At 36.7% G+C, this 18,235-nt stretch overlaps 1 protein-coding gene across 1 annotated transcript in view; it reads right to left on the reverse strand.

Annotated features, from left to right (window-relative positions):
• The window catches only part of CFAP47 (cilia and flagella associated protein 47), a 364,054-nt gene extending 346,048 nt beyond the window's left edge, over nt 1-18,006 (reverse strand). The window contains 10 exon segments of the mRNA XM_052795043.1: nt 790-982; nt 1,672-1,907; nt 2,504-2,634; nt 3,531-3,691; nt 4,358-4,586; nt 6,700-6,838; nt 8,898-9,023; nt 13,783-13,933; nt 17,306-17,765; nt 17,993-18,006. Of these exon segments, the coding sequence (XP_052651003.1) occupies nt 790-982; nt 1,672-1,907; nt 2,504-2,634; nt 3,531-3,691; nt 4,358-4,586; nt 6,700-6,838; nt 8,898-9,023; nt 13,783-13,933; nt 17,306-17,765; nt 17,993-18,006 (1,840 nt within the window).
• Between the last annotated feature and the right edge of the window lie 229 nt (nt 18,007-18,235).

Consider the following 18,235-nt stretch of genomic DNA (forward strand, 5'->3'; position numbering starts at 1 on the left):
ACATTTTTTAAAACCGCAGGCTCAATGATGTAAAGAGAATTAATACTACACGGCCGACTTAAGAATCCCCAGGATTCAAAGTGATGGCTCAAAACGCGCGTATCACTCACCTAAAAGCCGAGGGCTCTCTCCCTCGAGGAGTTACCCCGGGCGGTGCCCCGGCCCGAGGGGGAGTCCCCGCCTGCAGACCCGCGGCTCCGAGGAGGACTGATTCCCACGTGTCCTCCGGCCGGACCCCGTTCGTACCCCTGTCGAATCTGACCGGTGGTCATTTAATTCTATTGGCCAGGAGGGTCACCTCGGTGTACCTGGCGCATCTCGATTGGCCAGTTCAAATTTCAACCTGCAGCCTCCAGGGTTTCCTTCCCCTTCTCCCTGCCTGGAGAAGTTTTGGTTCCTGCTGGCAGGATGGGGGGGGGGGGGGGGATGTACTGCCACAACCCGTCTCTTTACTTACAACTGAAACTTATTAGCACTGTGTAATGGCATCGCTGCCAAAAACTGAAGCCTTTATTTTCTGATTTATAAAAGTTAAATAATCGTATGATGAAAATTTATGCTTTAATAGTTCAGTTTTTGTTAAAATATTGGGGGGGGGGATGTTACCATTATTTTAGCTATTGTTTTATACTCTCATGAGTATATGTCATACAATTGAGCATTCCCTCTAGTCCCAAAGAGATATTATTTTTAAAAAACAAACTAAAAATAGTAAAAAAATCTCTTTTATAATGTTAAAAAAATGTACTTTTAAAACATTTTATCACTTGTCATTTTTTAGCATCTTACCAGGATTAATTTTGAATAGAATGTTTTTTCGTTTAGATTTGCACACACCAATAAAGCTCAAATACATGTGGTGAAAAGATTTTGTCTTCAAAACCTGTAAATTATTTTTCTCTGGTCCTGTACCAATGATATCAACAACTTGCTTCACTTTAAATGTTCCTAATTGATGGGGAGAAAATGAAAATATCACGTCCTGGAAAAGAAAAGTCATTATGAGACATATGAGGCAGAAAAGCAAAGAGAAAAGTTTTGTGTAATTCTGTTTAATTGAGTCACCTCTCTCCACACTTACTTCTAAGATAGGTGTTCAAAACTGGGCTTTTAGAGTATGCCAACTGCCACACATAAATTAGCAATATAAGGAAATAGAAAACTGCTACACATCAGAACAAGTCTCACTTGCTCATTTCTGGGACAACTTGTTCTCTCTTGTGCCCTGAGTTACAGGCTACGAAATTATGAATGTTCCCATATTTGACTTAAGTTTGGCAAAGTTTCTTCCATTAAAATAAATGTTATCTTACTCGAGTATTTGTGATTTACTGAAAAAAATCAAAAGGAACCTGCAGAGGTTTGAGTATAAACCAGTGCTTCTCAAGTCAGTAAGATATAAAAAAATTTAAAGCCAGGAAAAACCTGGGTAAAGTTTCTTTAGTAGTACAATTATTTTTTTGAAATTTAAAATAACACTTGCTGCTTCCTGGAATACAGGAAAGAGCATTCAAAGACTCTACATAAGGAAAAAAAATTATATATTTGGCTGATATTAAACATCATGGCTACTGAAATGAAATTGTTCTGGTTTATATTCAAGAAATTCCACCACTGTCCACTGTAAAGTAATCTGCATTTCTACATAATCTAAGAGAAAGAGGTAGTTACCTTTGCAGATCTTTTTTTAATTTTTCCTTTTTCAGGAAAAATATTAAAGTGAGCAGTCCTGCGGAAGCTGAACGTTACTGGGAGGGACTCAGATTCATTTCTGAGTGTGCATAGAACTTGTGCTTGTTCACCCAAAAAACAGTCCATAAACTTAATAACTGGTCCTGGATTAAAAGTTAACATGACAGGAAGCCCAGAACCTGTCAAGGCTAACTCCATGTGATGAGGATGATTCTCTACATTAGACAAACACAAAAAATAAACAAACAAAAAAACCTCACACACCTATTGGCTTACAAACAGAAAAGTCATACTGTAGGTATATGGTTGCAAAAACAAAATAATACCATAATACAATATGATTTATAATGCAATTTTCTATAAACATAACATAGACATGCTTACTTATAATGGCTGTAAGATAACATATTCCCTCATTAAGGAAGTTGAGGGTGATCAAATATTCACCTGAAAACGCACAAAACTAGTATTAGCAAAGTGCTGGTGACTCGCAAATGGCTGGGGTCTTTTTTATACCCTCCAAATATTTACATTTATAATTAAGTCCTAGGTATTCTACCAGCAGGTGTATTCATGACACGCACTATTCTCTCCTCCTTTCTACTCACTGTTTGAAGAGGTTTTGGTGCTAAAGCATTAAAGATGTAAGTTACAATAATTTATCTGTATTGATATAAATACAATAAACACAGGTTTCCCATAAAACTATGATGAAGAAATTAAAAAAAAAATTTTTAAAAAAAACAAGATACACAGTTTTATCATCCATATATACATTTCTGATGGTGACTATATGTTTCTGATAACATACCTGTGAATGCTGTGCCATCATCGAGGGCCTGCAGATAGCCATCTTTATTCCCAACAGCTTCAAACCTCAGAAACAGTACGTAATCTTGTTTCGGTGATGAGTCATTCACCCCAAAGTCCCTTTTAAATTTTCTGTAAGAGTCACAATCTCTAATTACAAGATGGGGAAAAAAAAAAAAAACAACAAAACAAAACATGAAAACACCTCAACCCACAAAAAAAAAAAAAAAAATCAAGGCTTGTTTTTCATCATCCAGTCTGGCTTCCTTGTTGTTGGTTACAGCTTGAACAAATGATCTTTATACTTCCTTTTAGAAAATGGAACAGTAACAAATTTAAGCTCAACAATAACTGTATGCTTAGATACTAGTCATTTGACATCTTTTCCAGCCTACAAGTTTTCTAAACTAATATTACATGCATAATAACCACTACTAATTAGAGTTTAAGTAAGGGAAAAGGGCAAGAGCACATTTTCTTTTTCTTTTCCTTACCTGAAGAAGAAATGTTCCTTTGTGCTTACTTTTTTTTAATGGAATGAAAGCTCTCCAAAATGTTTCAGTCTCTTGGTGATGAAATATATATATTCTGTCATAATGCTGCACATATACTATATCTTTATGAAATAAATCTGCAGTCATTAAAAAGGCACTTAATTTGACACTGTAGAGCTCTCTCAACAATCTTTAGAGATTCAACATATTTAATGGGAGCTACAATTAGTTCCCTTGGCAAAATCTAATCTAATAAAATTCTTGTTCTCACAAAACAAGCTTAATCAATTCTTGGTTCAAATACATCCTTAATATATTATAAAACATCTCCTAGATAATCACTTCAGACTTTGCTTTCTCATTTGTGGTATCATGCCAAGCAATTTCTTTTAACACACGAATACATAAGAAGTCATTCAGAAAAAAATTTGCAGATGCTTTAACTTCAAATTATTTTCTCTAACATAGCTCTTTACAGAAGACTTTAGACCAATCAACTTGTGTGCATGTGTCTAATTTGGACCACTCACTCACTTTGGACTAAAGCACAATGTAACCAATGATTTCTCATAAGGTTGCAAGGTTCCTTGATTGGGAATGCACAAGATCAAGGTGGAAACATCTATATCTCTTGTTCTATTTTTGAGGCTCAAGTCTTGCAAAACAGCATCTGCACTCCTCTGAAGATCTGTCCCCTAAAAAATAATCAAAATATGGAATAGTTCAGCCTGTTCTGCTTCCACTTTTGTGTTTGGTGGTTTGTTTGGGGTTTTTTTTCCCCTATACATACATTTTCATATCTTTCACAAAAAGTAGAAAGATATAATGTAAGTAATAGCACTAACATAGCTACATATCACATGGCTAATTAATCTGTTTTTAAACATCAATTTCATGTCAATATTCTGAACTCCCTTTTTCAAGGATGATGCTCACTCAGATGATTTCACTGTCCGAGAAAAAAAAGTGAAACTACAGATGCTTAACATCTTAGAATACCAAAATATATTTTGATAATTCCTACTAAATTATAAGAAATCCAGTAGGATTTCAAGCAAATCCACTCAAAAAAAAAAAACAAACCCAAAAACAAAAGAAAAAAAAAAACCACACACAGGGGATGTACTTAACATTGTTAAGGTTAAGATGTCACACAGTGAAACAGAAATATCTGAAAAATTTAATTCCAAGGTTAAATTATAGTAAAAAAATTGTTGGTTGGACAGAAGTTTCAGAAAGCCTACTGATCAGGAAATTGTATGAAATAGTACCAGAAGATGACTGTTGAGTAACAAAAAAATTGCTAAAGCAGAAATGAAAACAAGTTTTTAACTAAAATAAAAACTAGAACAGTTTCTTACCATCTCTCCTCCAATGGCATTGTCTTCCAGTACTGCTACCCAGTCCGTACACTCAGGACTTTCATTGTATAAAGATATTTGTTCAGTCTTTGAAGACCCAAAGTAAACTGGTCCAAAGTTAATGCATTCCAATACATTTCCACAAGACACTCCTAGAACTTTAAGAACTCGTTCAACCACAACAGCTTTGATCCATACTTCAGTGCAGCCATGACCTTCCAACTCCACTCTGTCAGTAAGAGTAGCAAGCAGCAATAGGTAATGTAGAAAAGTGTTAGAAATAATTAGTTTGTTTTATATTAGAACCCATGCAAAACTGAACCAAATCAGAGCATTTAAATCACTGGCTTTCCATAGATAAACTAAGCAGGGAGGGGGCAGGGGTGGTTAGGGAAGAGTGTGCTTGACAATGTGATACCTAACAGGAATATTACCAATCAGGAAAAATCACACATTACATGGTGAAGTTTTGGAGAGCTTTTTGAGTTTTTCCCCTTTTCCCTTTTTTAGTGTTTGAAACAATAGGAATGACATCTCAAAAGAATCAGAAGTCCACAGATGATACACTGCTCTTATTTCTGAGAATCTTTGTATCTAGATACCATTTTCAGCATATATTTAGTAATTTTGTCTTAGGCAACTGGAGCTAGAATTTCATCTGAATAAGTGTAAAAGAACTGCTGCTGTTGCTGCCTGAATGCTTGGTTTTGATGATACCACAAAACACCAAAGGACTATATACACATTGTACAAATCTTTGTTATTAGAATTCTACTGGAACAAAGCATATTTGTTCTTGTTGCACAAAATCAAATTTAGTAATATAAGTTATTGTTCTAATAGAATCAGCTATCCTTTTGAATAGCCTCTGAGCTAAAAAAAAAAAAAAAAAAATCTTTGTTTTGAATAGTCACGTATATAACTACACAAGGGATCTAGGAGAGGATCTCAAACTCTCTAAATATCATCTTTCAGCTTCTGAACCATGATTAGGAGATTCTCCAAGACAGAAAAGAAGTATCAAAAAAAAAGAGTAGACTCCTCCAAAAAGCATTTTGCTTGCGCATAGAAGAAAAACGCTTAGAGGACAAGGCAAATGGAAATAACCAGGGTGTTTTCATCAAAACTGTACTATTTCTCCAAGTCAAATTCCTGTCAAATACCAATTGTAAGACTTTCAGTATTACCCTGTTTGTTTAAATACATATACACACACATGTATACACATATATTTAGATATTCGTGCAAGGCTTGACAAGGAAACTTAAGATTTCATTTAGTCTAAAGGATATAGCAATGACTACTAAGAAATGCCAAATTCACTGACAGAATTATGTAGAATTTGAGGCAGGAAATGGGTGAAGGATGAAATCCGAGCTCTGTGTAGTTGTGTTCTTTCAGTTTAATAGATAAACTATCTACGAGACTGCAGGAGACAGTAGCCATTTAACCAAGATGGGGTGAGGAAAACAGCGGTGGTAGCCCGGACAGCAAAGGAAAGGCAGAAAGCATGACACTTTGTAACCAAAAGGTTGAAACTCAGTAACCAAAGAAAATATCATAGGAAGGAGGATGTAACTGTGTGGCAAAATACAGATACTGTCTTCCCAGGCACTCTTAATAGAATTTTTCTCCTTTCCTTTCATTTCCTTTTCCAACAGGCTACAAAAAGCAAGAACAGAAAGAACTGAACTATTTAAGTCATATATCTTAATAAAAACAAAACAGGAAACACCCCCACCCCCTCAAAAATACCCAACCACACCTTATTCACTATTATAAGAAAACAGGATTGAAAAGGACTTTCTGGATTGGTATCCACTTCCAAATTCTGGCACCTCTTAAAAAGTCTATATTCACCATTTGTAGAGAGACAAAGTACGCATTTAAAAATAGTCTATTCTTAAAAGAGTTAGTGGTTGCAAATACATCCCCTCCATTTAAAATAAGATACACCAAAGGACATCATGTTTCTGAGACTTCTGAAACACACAGAGCTGAAAGAAAAATAGCAAAGTTACAGAAGCTAAAAAGAGTAAGGAACACAGGATATGTAGAAAGGTGAAAGATACAAAAGCTCTTGGTTAGTCGTACACTGAGAGATGTGCAAACATCCATATCATTACAACTTATGAGAGGTCTTTAATAACACAGCCAGGTATGCAATTTATGCATCACTGTTCTGTGGAGATAACATAATCATCAAATTGATTTAACAAAAATAAATGTGGAAGACAGCAACTGTCTTAACTTTTTTAGATAAACATGCATAATAAAGACTAGAATTAATAACAGACAAAAACATAACTTATAGAGCTGGATTTCTTCAGTCATACACTCACTTTATCACTTCTTTGATGATTCTGGGTACATCTGTGCAGATATCCACTTTAACCATCTTTATAGATTTCGGCTCTACCACTCCACTGGTAGGTTCTATGTTAAGCAGAACAACCCCATCATACGATATTTTAAATGTACCTAAAAGAAACAGAATAATACACAGCATGTTACACAACATAAAGTTGTAGATTTATATTCTTCCGTTACACATTTGGGATTACAAAACACATAATGCAGATATTCACAAGCAGTACATTTTCCTATGGAAACAGGAAACATGGAGTTAATCTTTTCCAAAACTATCTCTAACACAGAGTAGATCATTATTTCCAAGGTTTCTTTAAATATTACACCCACATGTCCAATGCCACTTCACAAGTTGTGATAGTAACAGAAAAGGTACTCACATTCCAAACAAAAGTGACTGTATTATAAAGCAGCTGTAGGTAACATTTTGTAAGTTACATGCTATTTTATACACAGCTCCAGGCAGCTACAAAAGCCAGAAAATTAACGGCATATTGCAGGTAACAATAGTTTTCATGATTTGGTATGTACACAACACAACTTATTGCAGGAGAGAACAGTGAATATTTCTAGGTTATAAAACTATTTTTTAAAATGTGACAAGATTATTAAATGTGTATTTAACCAGCAGCACTGATTATCTGTCATTATATCATAGATAGCAAGAAACTGTTCCAAATGTTGTAGGAAAAATGCACTGTTTGACCTCAGACAATAGATAATCTCTGATATGAGATCAGAAGCAGGAACAAAGGACTCATTTTGTGCATGGGATGACACATGAAATGCAATCCTTGAGTCACAGGCCAGCATATAGAACTTCCTGCTGATAGTTTACATACTGCCTGTTAGTGCGACCTGCTGTATTACGATTTACAGAGCCTACAAAAACACAGATTCAGCGGCTCTTCCTTTGTTTGCCCTCAATACATTCTTCACTAACCACCGATTTCATTCTCATTTTGCCTCTGTCCAATCCTGCAAAACTCCATCATGCAGCCTGCATGTATCATACAACAGATTTTATAACTAGAAACAGTTCCTGTACAACATGAGAAATTTCACATCATGCAAATTAGTTGTAGATGCATATGTACTGGTTATCTCATTTTCTTTATCTAATCATAATTCCTCAAAGAAAGAAGTTAGTATGTATGAGTTGATTATATAAACTACATACTACACCTTTAAGTTGAGCTGGCTAGAAAAAAAAAATGCCTTTGCTTTTTGGAAAAAAGAATTTAAAAAAAAAAACATTCTGTTCTAACTAGACAGCCATTTGATTTTTTTTTTTTTTTAATATATATTGCAACCTATTTTTATGTTTCTACAATCATGTATTTTTCTCTTGGTACAATATTTCTTGTGGAAATCTATGAAGCAAATGTTCACAAAACCTTGGCCTAATGCAAATACAGATACTTTGTGATATAATAAACAGCTGTACAAGTGAAGAACGAAACCAATTAACTGCCTTAAATTTGTTGTTTGAAACTCAGCATAGTTGCCACCCTACTTCCAGAGAAAGGTTTCTGCAGCTTTGTCCAGTGGAAAAGGCAGTCAAATAGGTTACTTGGATCACATAAGCATTCTTACACTCCATTCTCCATGTTTCTTACACTCCTTGGAAGGGTCCCTCACAGAAGTTGAAGGATGTGCATGTTTTGAAAGCTGTATGATTTCAAAAGCTATAGGAGCAATATCAGACCTCTCATTATCTTCTGGTAACAAATACGGTTCAATTCCCATCCTAGAGGACTTTAGCTCTGAAAGCACAGGGAGCTTGTAATTTATTTAATAGACAGCTATTGGGATCACAGAATCACAAAGACGACAAAGCAAGACCAGATGTGATTTGCTACTATTTAAGTTGAACATAGTAAACCAATGAGAAACTGTTACTTTTACACCTTTCAGGTGGGAGTCGTAAGTAGCGAACTCCTAAAATTTGGCAAAGTTCTAAATTCATTTTTCTTCCCTAAGTGGAAATATAATACTGCCTACAGAAGCAATAGGCCATTTATAACACCTTTAGCTACAACACTCATAATCTGCATAACCCAGAACTTCAGTTAATTTCTACTTGGCCACTGAAGTGTTAAATTGCATAAAATTACATTTTCCGAGGAAATAAAATATTTGTATAATTTAATCCATACTAAATATTTACCTGAAGATGATCCATGGTTAGCAATATTAATCTCTTTACTAATTATTTTACTGTTTGCAATCACTGCACCAAAATTAATGTCTGACTCAACTTCCAGATAACAGCACGGAATTAATCTGCAGAGAAAAGACATGGTTATAATTTCCCAAAACTTGAAAATACCTTTGCGTTTTTAAAGAAATTTGATTAAGCACTCCAGTGGAAGAGAATTCTCCTTTTCTCCTAGTTCTCCTACCAATGTTTATGCAACTCACTTCAGCAGTATAGCGTACACAGGGAAGATGCAAAAGAGATCTAGCTATCTATCAAGCTGTTTACTTTAATGGCTATCCAGTGTAACATTAAAACAACATACCTTTAAACAATTAGTCAAAATGGAATGTATAAATTTCTGTTTAATTTCAAATACTTTATTGTAGTACAAAGAACTTTAAATAAAACTATCTTGAGTTAGTTGCATCACAAAAAAAGACCAAAGTTAAACATTCACAATATTTCATTATTCAGCTGCCTGAACTAAAAGCAGAGGGAAAACATGCATGCCAGGTTCAATTTACAGTCTTCATGTTTGATAGATACTTTATGTGGTTTCAACAAAACTTACTATAACAGACAGAAGTGGATAATGACACAAGTTATTTATATTATTTATTTAAGAGCCTCAACCAGCATGATGACATCACTGTGCTGGGTACTGCTTAGCTATAATGCAAAGATCATACTCCAGGAAACTTGTATTTTAAAGGCTCCAATTTCTAATACAATCACACCTCTGATCTCACATAAAACTGTGTTTGTTATCAATTGGAATTTTACATCAGCACAGCAGTCTATCTCCTCTTAACCACAAACAGGAACACGCAGGAACAATTGAATCTCATGATCTGCATTACATGCAGTAAGGAAGACTAAATGGAGCAGGAAGATAAATCTCCTTGGCTGAGCTAGCTAGACCCTGCCCATATAATCCATTGCATAAGGGAGGTGAGGAGCAGGAGGGAAAGGAAGGGAGACAGGGGAAAACAAAAAAACAAATGAATCAGGAAATGCAACAAAAGAAATTGCTCTTGGGAACATTAATACACTGTTTTTAATTCTCTTTAATAATTTATTGTAATGCAAAAAAATAAATTAGTAAATTCTTGGAAGAGATGGTCTAGACCAAAAGGACACAGCAAAAAAAAAAAAAAAAAAACAACAACAACAAAACAATTAAAAAAACCAAACAAATAACAAAAAAAATACCAGGAAACTGCTATTAAGATTAGAGTACACTTGAAAAGACTGTAAAAACTTCACATGTTCCAAGTATTCAGACATTCTTCCAAGAAGCTTTGTTAGAAAAATGAAACACAAGTATCTCTCCTTTCAAGATCCAAACATATAAACTTCCCAAGTGGACAGGAATAAGCATAAATTCTAACTGCAGTGAGATTTTTTAATAGATACTGACCTGTGGAAAAGACAGATAGTCAAGTTAAAGGTTTGGGGGTTTGTTTTTTAATACAGGGTGGGGTTTGGTTGGTTGGTTTAATTTGCTGGTTTGTATTTGGTTGGGGTTTTTTTATGAAGCTGGAATTTACCCCTGGAAATGCCTAATTTCAATGTTTTCTTAATATTTTTTTAAAACAAAAAGAATTCTTAATTACTATATTTCAAAAAAAGTTTGGATGCAGAGTTTCCGTTAATCATTTAAAAAAAAAACAAAAAAACCCCACCACTACACAACCGCAACTGGCTTGTTTGAAACACATTCCCAAACCTCGAGTATAAGTATTTTCTATGGCCATCAAATATTTACATAATTAAATCATTACACTTGTATTACTGAGCACATCATAAATCCATGGTGCTGTAGAGATTAAGCTAAGAATGTTGTTTTGTCTCCAAAACTTATATCAAATACATGAGCCACAAATCAATATGATTAACCACTGGATCTAGTCTCATGAGTCAGGCAAATATGTAACAGCCATTTTACTTGCAAACCAAACAACTGTGATATTAATGTCACTAAAGCACAATAGAAATAAAATTCTTTTGGTGGCATTTTTTACCAAATAAATGGTTACAAAAATAAGTGGAGTGTTACTGCAGTTTAATGTTGTATGGGAAACTAACCTTGCCTACACTCTCAGTGAATCTCATCCCAGACTAAAGATTACCTTAAAATGAACACTAGATGTGATTGAAGGAATCACAAATTATTGGCAAAAAGTTTAAATCTTTTCATGCTTTTTTCCTAAACCACCAGTGAAGTTTTCTTTCAATAAAATTCTAGGGACAAAACACGCAGATGCACAATTTCTACAAATTCAGTGTGAATTACATATATGTACATATTGCCCTAAAACCCATACAGAAATAAAGGATGAAAAACAATATAATTTCAAAGAAAGAAGACTACAAATAAGCTAACAGGTAAGAGAAAAGTAGCAGACATTTAAAGAAGCCAGTCCAAATAATATCAGCAACTTCCAAATATTTCTTATACAGTAATACATTATCTTGGATTATATTTATGAATTTTCTGAACTTCTTGTCACGTGCTTTAAAACTTAATTCTGTTTTGCAGATGTGCAACTCTTCAGAGGTATTGCCAATATACAATCTGAGTGACATTCACCAGAGACAATGAAAATAAACACTATATTTGAGTTGGCCAAAAATCAGAATTTGTTGCTGATATGAGATTTTTTTTGTGTCAAAAAATGTATACCAATTTGACGTATATCTAAGTATAGCCTTAACAATTTTTAAAATCACTTATTTCAATTCTTGACATTTTAGAAAAAGTAGCATTAGTGTTTACATTATTATTGATACATCAGTAGAAATAGTATAACATTATTAAAAATGTAAAAAAATGCACAAACTTTTAAACAGGAAGTGAAAAAAACCATATCAGATTTAAATAAATTCAGGGGAAGGGGGACGTCTGTCCCTCAAAACAGAACATTGCAAATATTTCTCTGAAAATATTTTCAGGTTGTTCCACCAAATTAAACACTTTCATAGTGATAATGCAATTTTTATCAAAAAAATCTTTTGCCTAGTAGTTCTCAACCAGTGTTACACTATGTACATTATTTCCTCAAAATGGTTCATGGTGCATTTTAAACTATGTTTGTATAGAAAAATATATCATGTATTTAGTGACCCTTCAGTGCAATAACTGATCATCTATCTATAAACAGCAGACATGCATTACACAAAATACACTAGGAAAAAGACTGATTTTAAAAGAATCACAAAGTATATTTGTTTTTTCCAAACAAGTAAAAAAAAATTATTGTAGCCTGTCAATTTTTTTCCCTGCAAAAGCCAGTTAAACATGAAGATTTGAAATACTTAACAATCTAGTGCAAGTCCTTTCCAGAAAGGAGTCACCAATAGCATTATCACCCTAAGTGGTCTTACCTCCACAATACTACCCTAATAAAATCTAAAAAAAAAAAACAAAAAAAACAAACCACATAAAAAATAAATAAAAATTAAAAATGTAAAAAAATCTGAAGTGTTCCCTAATCACTTTTTTCTTCTAGGAAAATATAGATTGGGAGAACATATTTAGAGACAGCTATCTTTAATAGTAAAACAATCATATTGAATTACTAAGTTCTGTATTTACCTTATGAAAAGTCATCCCTGTCTTTCAGTCAAAGAAAAGCATTTAGGGCTTTCCATTTAAATTTCTCTAAAGTTAATTAAAGAAAGCTATAATAGCATTGTTTAATACCATGGTCTAACAGAATAAGAGTTTACAAACACTACAGAAAAAAACCCAACTAATTGAAATTGTTATTTCCAAGTCTTCCAGTGGTAGACGGTCAGACTTAACTATTTGTGTCCTACATTAACAAGAGTACAACATTAAAATAAAAAAAATCCCACAACTTTTAAGATGAAATGAGGAAAAGCAAATCAGCGAAAAAGATCATGACATAACAGGTAAACAAAATGTAGGAGTAAGCATTGCTTATCTGAAGGCAAAACCTTACACATTTCAGGCTAGCATGAGACATTTGTGGGATTGCTTGATTTTTAAAAACAACTCATATACTGAAAAATCTCCACGGAAATTCCTTTCTGTCTGTACATGTAATTTGTAATGTCAAGATTTTCATAAAACCTATGATTTGCAATAGTTTATGGGATTCATCTGTCCTAATTTAAGCATCTAAAAGCTGGACCTGTAAACAGAAGTTTGTCATTCTAATTTACCTTTATAGACAAAGGAGAGAAAGGTAGTCCAGAGCAATTGCCCCTTATCCTCAGATAACCACCTAGCCTAAGTCTGATAAACTATATTTAGAAGCTTCCTTTTTCCAACTAATATATGTTACATACAATATATGAGACATATATCCATATACACTCACGTAGGTAGGCACGCACAATCACACATGGATTGATGAAAATGATCCTTCAATGTGTGACCTTATTCTAAAACACACACCATATTTTTAGAATTAGACAACATATGTTTCAATACAGTTTTGCAAATATGGACAATCTTTTATATAAGTGGTTCAGTAAGGAGGGGAGACATTAAGAATAGATGTTAAATTGTCTAATGTTGATACAGAATTGGAAATTATCAATGTTATCACAACCAACTTAGAATAAAGCAAAAACAAAAACCCAAACTCTCTCTAGGATCTTAGAGGGACACAACCCCAATTAACTTCTTACCTGTATGCTGCTGGGGGGGGGGGGGGGGGGGGGGGGCAGGGAATCTTACTTGTGTAAGGAAACCTACTATTTGTTTTCAATGCAACTGACAGATTAATTACATAGCCATAGGTGACATGTATTCGCAAACTTTCCATAAGATTAAACTGCAAATAGTAACAGCAGCATATGAACTTTTGACCGTCATACCCAAGCAGAGGGATATCAACTATGTCATCTTCTATTAAAAGAAGTAGTCTATCTTGAAGATCTTCTTCACTCTCAGGATAATATTCCACAACAGCTGTAACTTGAAGTCCAGATGCAACAGGTTTTTCTGGATTTTCCACAATCAGTTTAAACTGCAATTTAAAAGAACATAATTTTTTTTTTAAATTGTTAAACATTTCTAGATTAAAAAACATATACTTGTGGTTCATTTTCAGAAGAATATGCAGATTGATTTAAAATTCACAACCAATTTTAAAATATGCAGGATTTATAAAATTTCTTTTCCTATTTACTGAAGCCCAGATTTTTTACAGTGAAACAGAAAGACACAATGAATACTAATGCATCAAATTACATGGAAGAGTAAATATCATTTCTAGTCTTTCAAGAGAGCTTTTCCTACCGTTGCAATAAACCTTCTAAAGCAATACAAAATTAACTCAGCTACTACTCAATGCAGAATCTTTTTAGTACCTGAGAAAGTAATAAAGATTAATTCTTAGTCCAAAGCAGCAGCAAAAGGAGACAGCACAAGAGTTTTCTCTAGGTCTGACCGACGTTCAGCTGACGTCAACAGAAAGTCTCACTGTACATTGAAAAATCTGCTTGAAAGGCCCATGGGACCTCCAATTTTGGGGGTCAAATGAAAGAGAAAAAAAAAGAAGCAGCTGACAGAAAGCACCTTTTTCATCTCTCAAAAAAATAATTCTGGATTTGTTGTTGTCTGTAAGCATCTACTTATACCCAACACCTCCTGCCCATCTTTCCTTGAACAGTATACATGAGTAACCTACTAGCATGCAGTGGGAAATCCAGCAGTTCCCACGTTCCTAGGAAAGCCTCACAGCAAGGTCTAGAGTTTCTCTGGTGTTTCAGTCTCCTTACAATTCACATCACTCTATCCATAATATGTTTCTGCTCTATAAGTCCATTTTAATTAATGTTTGTTTCTGAAAGAGAGTTATCCCAGTATTCTTTAAATTTTCTGTTCTAATTTATGTTTGAAATATGCAAACATATAATTTACTATTTGTTGATTCTATTGTCTGCACACCTCCTTCTATTCCCTTATAATTTTCCTAGCAGTATAAACACTCAGCTAAAGGAAATTTGTTATCTAATATGCACTGTGATTAGGGGCTTGACTTTGAAAGAGCAGCTATGTTTTAATTTTGAACTGTGTAAAATTTATCTCTTCTCTAAAGAGAAATAAACAGCCAAGCATATTCATTCTCTACAAGGGAAAATGAATATATCGTACTATGAACTTTTAACGAAACCTATGGAAAACTGCTTTGTAAGCTAAATTCCTTGAAAGCCATTTCTTGGCCATGCACTATGACAGCTCAAGGAAGGTTATTTTTCAGTTCTTGCGCTCTATGAATGTATGCCTTGGAAAATTTACAGATGAGTCATATAATTCAGAGCCATCTAATCGCAGATAGCAGCACAAGGTCTGGGAATGAGAAAGGGCAACACAACAGACCTTTCGGGAACGGAGCATGTGAAGTGGAATTTTGTCCCCTAACTGTCATATTAGTCATCTCACGCACAATAGCATTAAAATACTCGGCAAAAGGCATGAGATACTCACAGAGGTAAAAACTCAGAAGTTATGGTCGAGTAACCTTTTCTCTTTTCTAAAACTGGCTCTGCCTTTCCACCTCTGGAGCATATGAAAAATTGATAAGGCTGATGAAAACTAACAAAACAGAATGAGCACAGCCCTACCAGATCAAGCACTCTCAACAGTTTCCAGCTCGTTCCAAAAATCTTCAGTTACAGTGTAATAAAAATCAAGCTGTCTACGTCATGCAAATTAGCAAATTTTAGGGTGGGATAAAAGGCATACACAGTCTTGGCCACTCTTGCCCTCAAAAAGAAAGGCTGACTACACAGATAGTGAAATTATCCAAGGTACTTCAATTGTCTGGCAATCATTTTAATGACTACCCTGGAATATACTTATTCATAGTTCAAGCTGCTGTGAACACAAAGCAACACCAGCTTCTGTTCCACCCCCAATGCCAGTTCAACCCTTCGATCCCGATTTTGACATAATTAACAGATAATAAACTAGCTAGACGAAAGAGCAACATAAAACTACTAACCACAGCTGGGTTTTGCTGGACCCACATACGTTAAAAGTCAAGGGCTAAACTGGTTACAATTGTAAAGATGCATTTGCCTTTAAAAAGTCTGGCTATGCGATGATTTTTCCAGAACTAATCAGATGCTATCAATAGTAATCATAATATCTTGAGAAAAGACTGTAAAACCCTCTTTTCCAAGAGAGCTCTCTGCAAGCAAGCACCACAAATGCACTACTCAAAAAACTTAGAAACATACAATACAGAAATGAGGTAACAGAGCGATCAATCAGCCCTATGGAAATCCAAGCAAAAACAATTTCAAAAGTTGTGCCCTTCAGCTGATCTGGAACACACCACGAGTTCGGTGTTCACACCATAGCAAATTGAGCCATTTCTACGTAACACTCCCTGAAGTAACAAGGAACTCATGGGCTTCTTGAGGGATAAAATTTCTGGAGAGTGCAAAACCAGCCAGTAAAGCTAAGCAGGATTTGTTACCAACAAGGGACATGTAGTAAGACATACAAGAAAGCTAATTTACTTCCACAGAAACTATGGATTTAACAAACAAGGAAGCTCTCTCCACATTGCTCATGACCTCAGGAAAATACAGAACTGGGAAGGCTGGGGTTCATTTCATTCTGACTTACAGGCTTCAAACAAGCAGCCCCATCTGAAGCTCTATATGAGAACATTTTTCAAGTATCATAGAAATAAGACCTACACGTTCTCACAAGAAAACAATAAACCAAGACTGGCTTCCTCCTTCTGAACTGTCACACAAGAAGCAATTCAGGCAACTTGGCTCTAAGAATTGCCTCTTATTCTTTCCAGTTTATCCAGTTATTCAACTATTTTAAATTAATTTCCAATTCACCGGCGAATTCCAGTCAGTCTCGTAAGCTGCTCAGACAGTCCATGGTAGCATTTTCCATTTGCAGTAGCTGAACGCAGACAAGCATTTACACCTGCCCAAGCAGCCTCTTACACAGGTCAACAGAAAGTCTTACACAGGACGTACCTAGCTGGGCAAACCTGTGGGCAGACATCCCCCCGCAAAACTGCACGAAATAAAAGCAGGGCCTCAAGATGCACTTTTCCTCTGTCAATGTTCTGCACCTCAAGGAGGGCCTGGCAAGCGCGAGGTGAGCGGGCTGCGTACCGGTTCCTCAGGGCAAGCCCGGGAGGGAAGGATACAGACCCTCGGGACCCACTCGTGAGGGGTGTTCTCATGAGGCAGTACCGTTATTCACGCACGCTGGAGCGGTGCGAGGTGCTGCACGAACAAACACAGAGCCGACAGCTGACTCGTAGAGAGAGGCAGGCCTCGACGACGTTACACCCGCCCGGCCGGGCCAGGGGCTGTGGGGGCAGACGCTCCCCGCCGCTTCCCTCCCGGCCACCCCTCACCTGGGGCCGGTGCGGCGGCAGCAGCTGGAGACGACAGCTCTCCACCCGCCCGTTCTGGACGCTGAGGGCGGCCCGGTAGCGGCCCCCCGGCACCGCGTCCCTGAAGCACACTTCAGCCGGGGCGATGCGCACCCCGGCCACGTCCCGCCACCCACCCGCCATGGCGGCCGCCGCCTCAGCCGGGCGACCAGCGCGGCCTGGAAACGATCGCTTAGCAACGGACGCAGGACGCTGATTGGACGCAAAAGAGCGGCGCTTCCGAACCCACCAATCGGAAGAGGAGAAATCGGGTAGAGGCGGGAGGGAGGCGAGCGGCTTGGCCCGGCTCGGCCCGGCCCGGCCCGGCCCCGCGGTGCCGTCGGGGTCCGGGCGTTCTCGGCCGCGCCGTGTCGTTGCCCAAAGGAAGGGATTTTTAGCTCGAAGCTGTGGCGGTTCCTTGCGGTCTCCCCAGGTGCGCAGCCTGAGCCCGCCCTTTTACGCTTTCACACTCTGCCGCCTCGGCAGGTGCAGGGGGCCCCGGTAGTCAGGGCCGTTGGGGCAGGTGGAGGGCCGCCATTTCATGGGCACCAGGTCGGGCAGGAGCTGGAAGGAAATAAAAAAAAACCAAAACCCCAGACCCGCTGGTTTTTTGGAAGTATGCCAAAATGGCCACATGCCATTGGCCTGCGTTTACCAGTAAAGAGATACCTGAGGCCCGCCATGGGGCTCCAGCTTGTCCAGCGTGGTCCCTCTTGTTCACCTGAGGTGTTTTCTGCTCTCCAGCAACGGCCCGGGGCAGTGAAGGGTGATGCAAACATGGATGTTCTTCCTGCCCTGGGTTTCTTAAAGTAAAGATGGATTAACTTGAAATAAAAATGACCTGATTCCTCTTCTGGGCATGCATGTTAATCACAGACGTGGTCTACACAGAACCACAGCAGGGCACTAACG

Source organism: Harpia harpyja, chromosome 8 (genome assembly GCF_026419915.1).
Source record: "Harpia harpyja isolate bHarHar1 chromosome 8, bHarHar1 primary haplotype, whole genome shotgun sequence".
NCBI lineage: Eukaryota > Metazoa > Chordata > Aves > Accipitriformes > Accipitridae > Harpia > Harpia harpyja.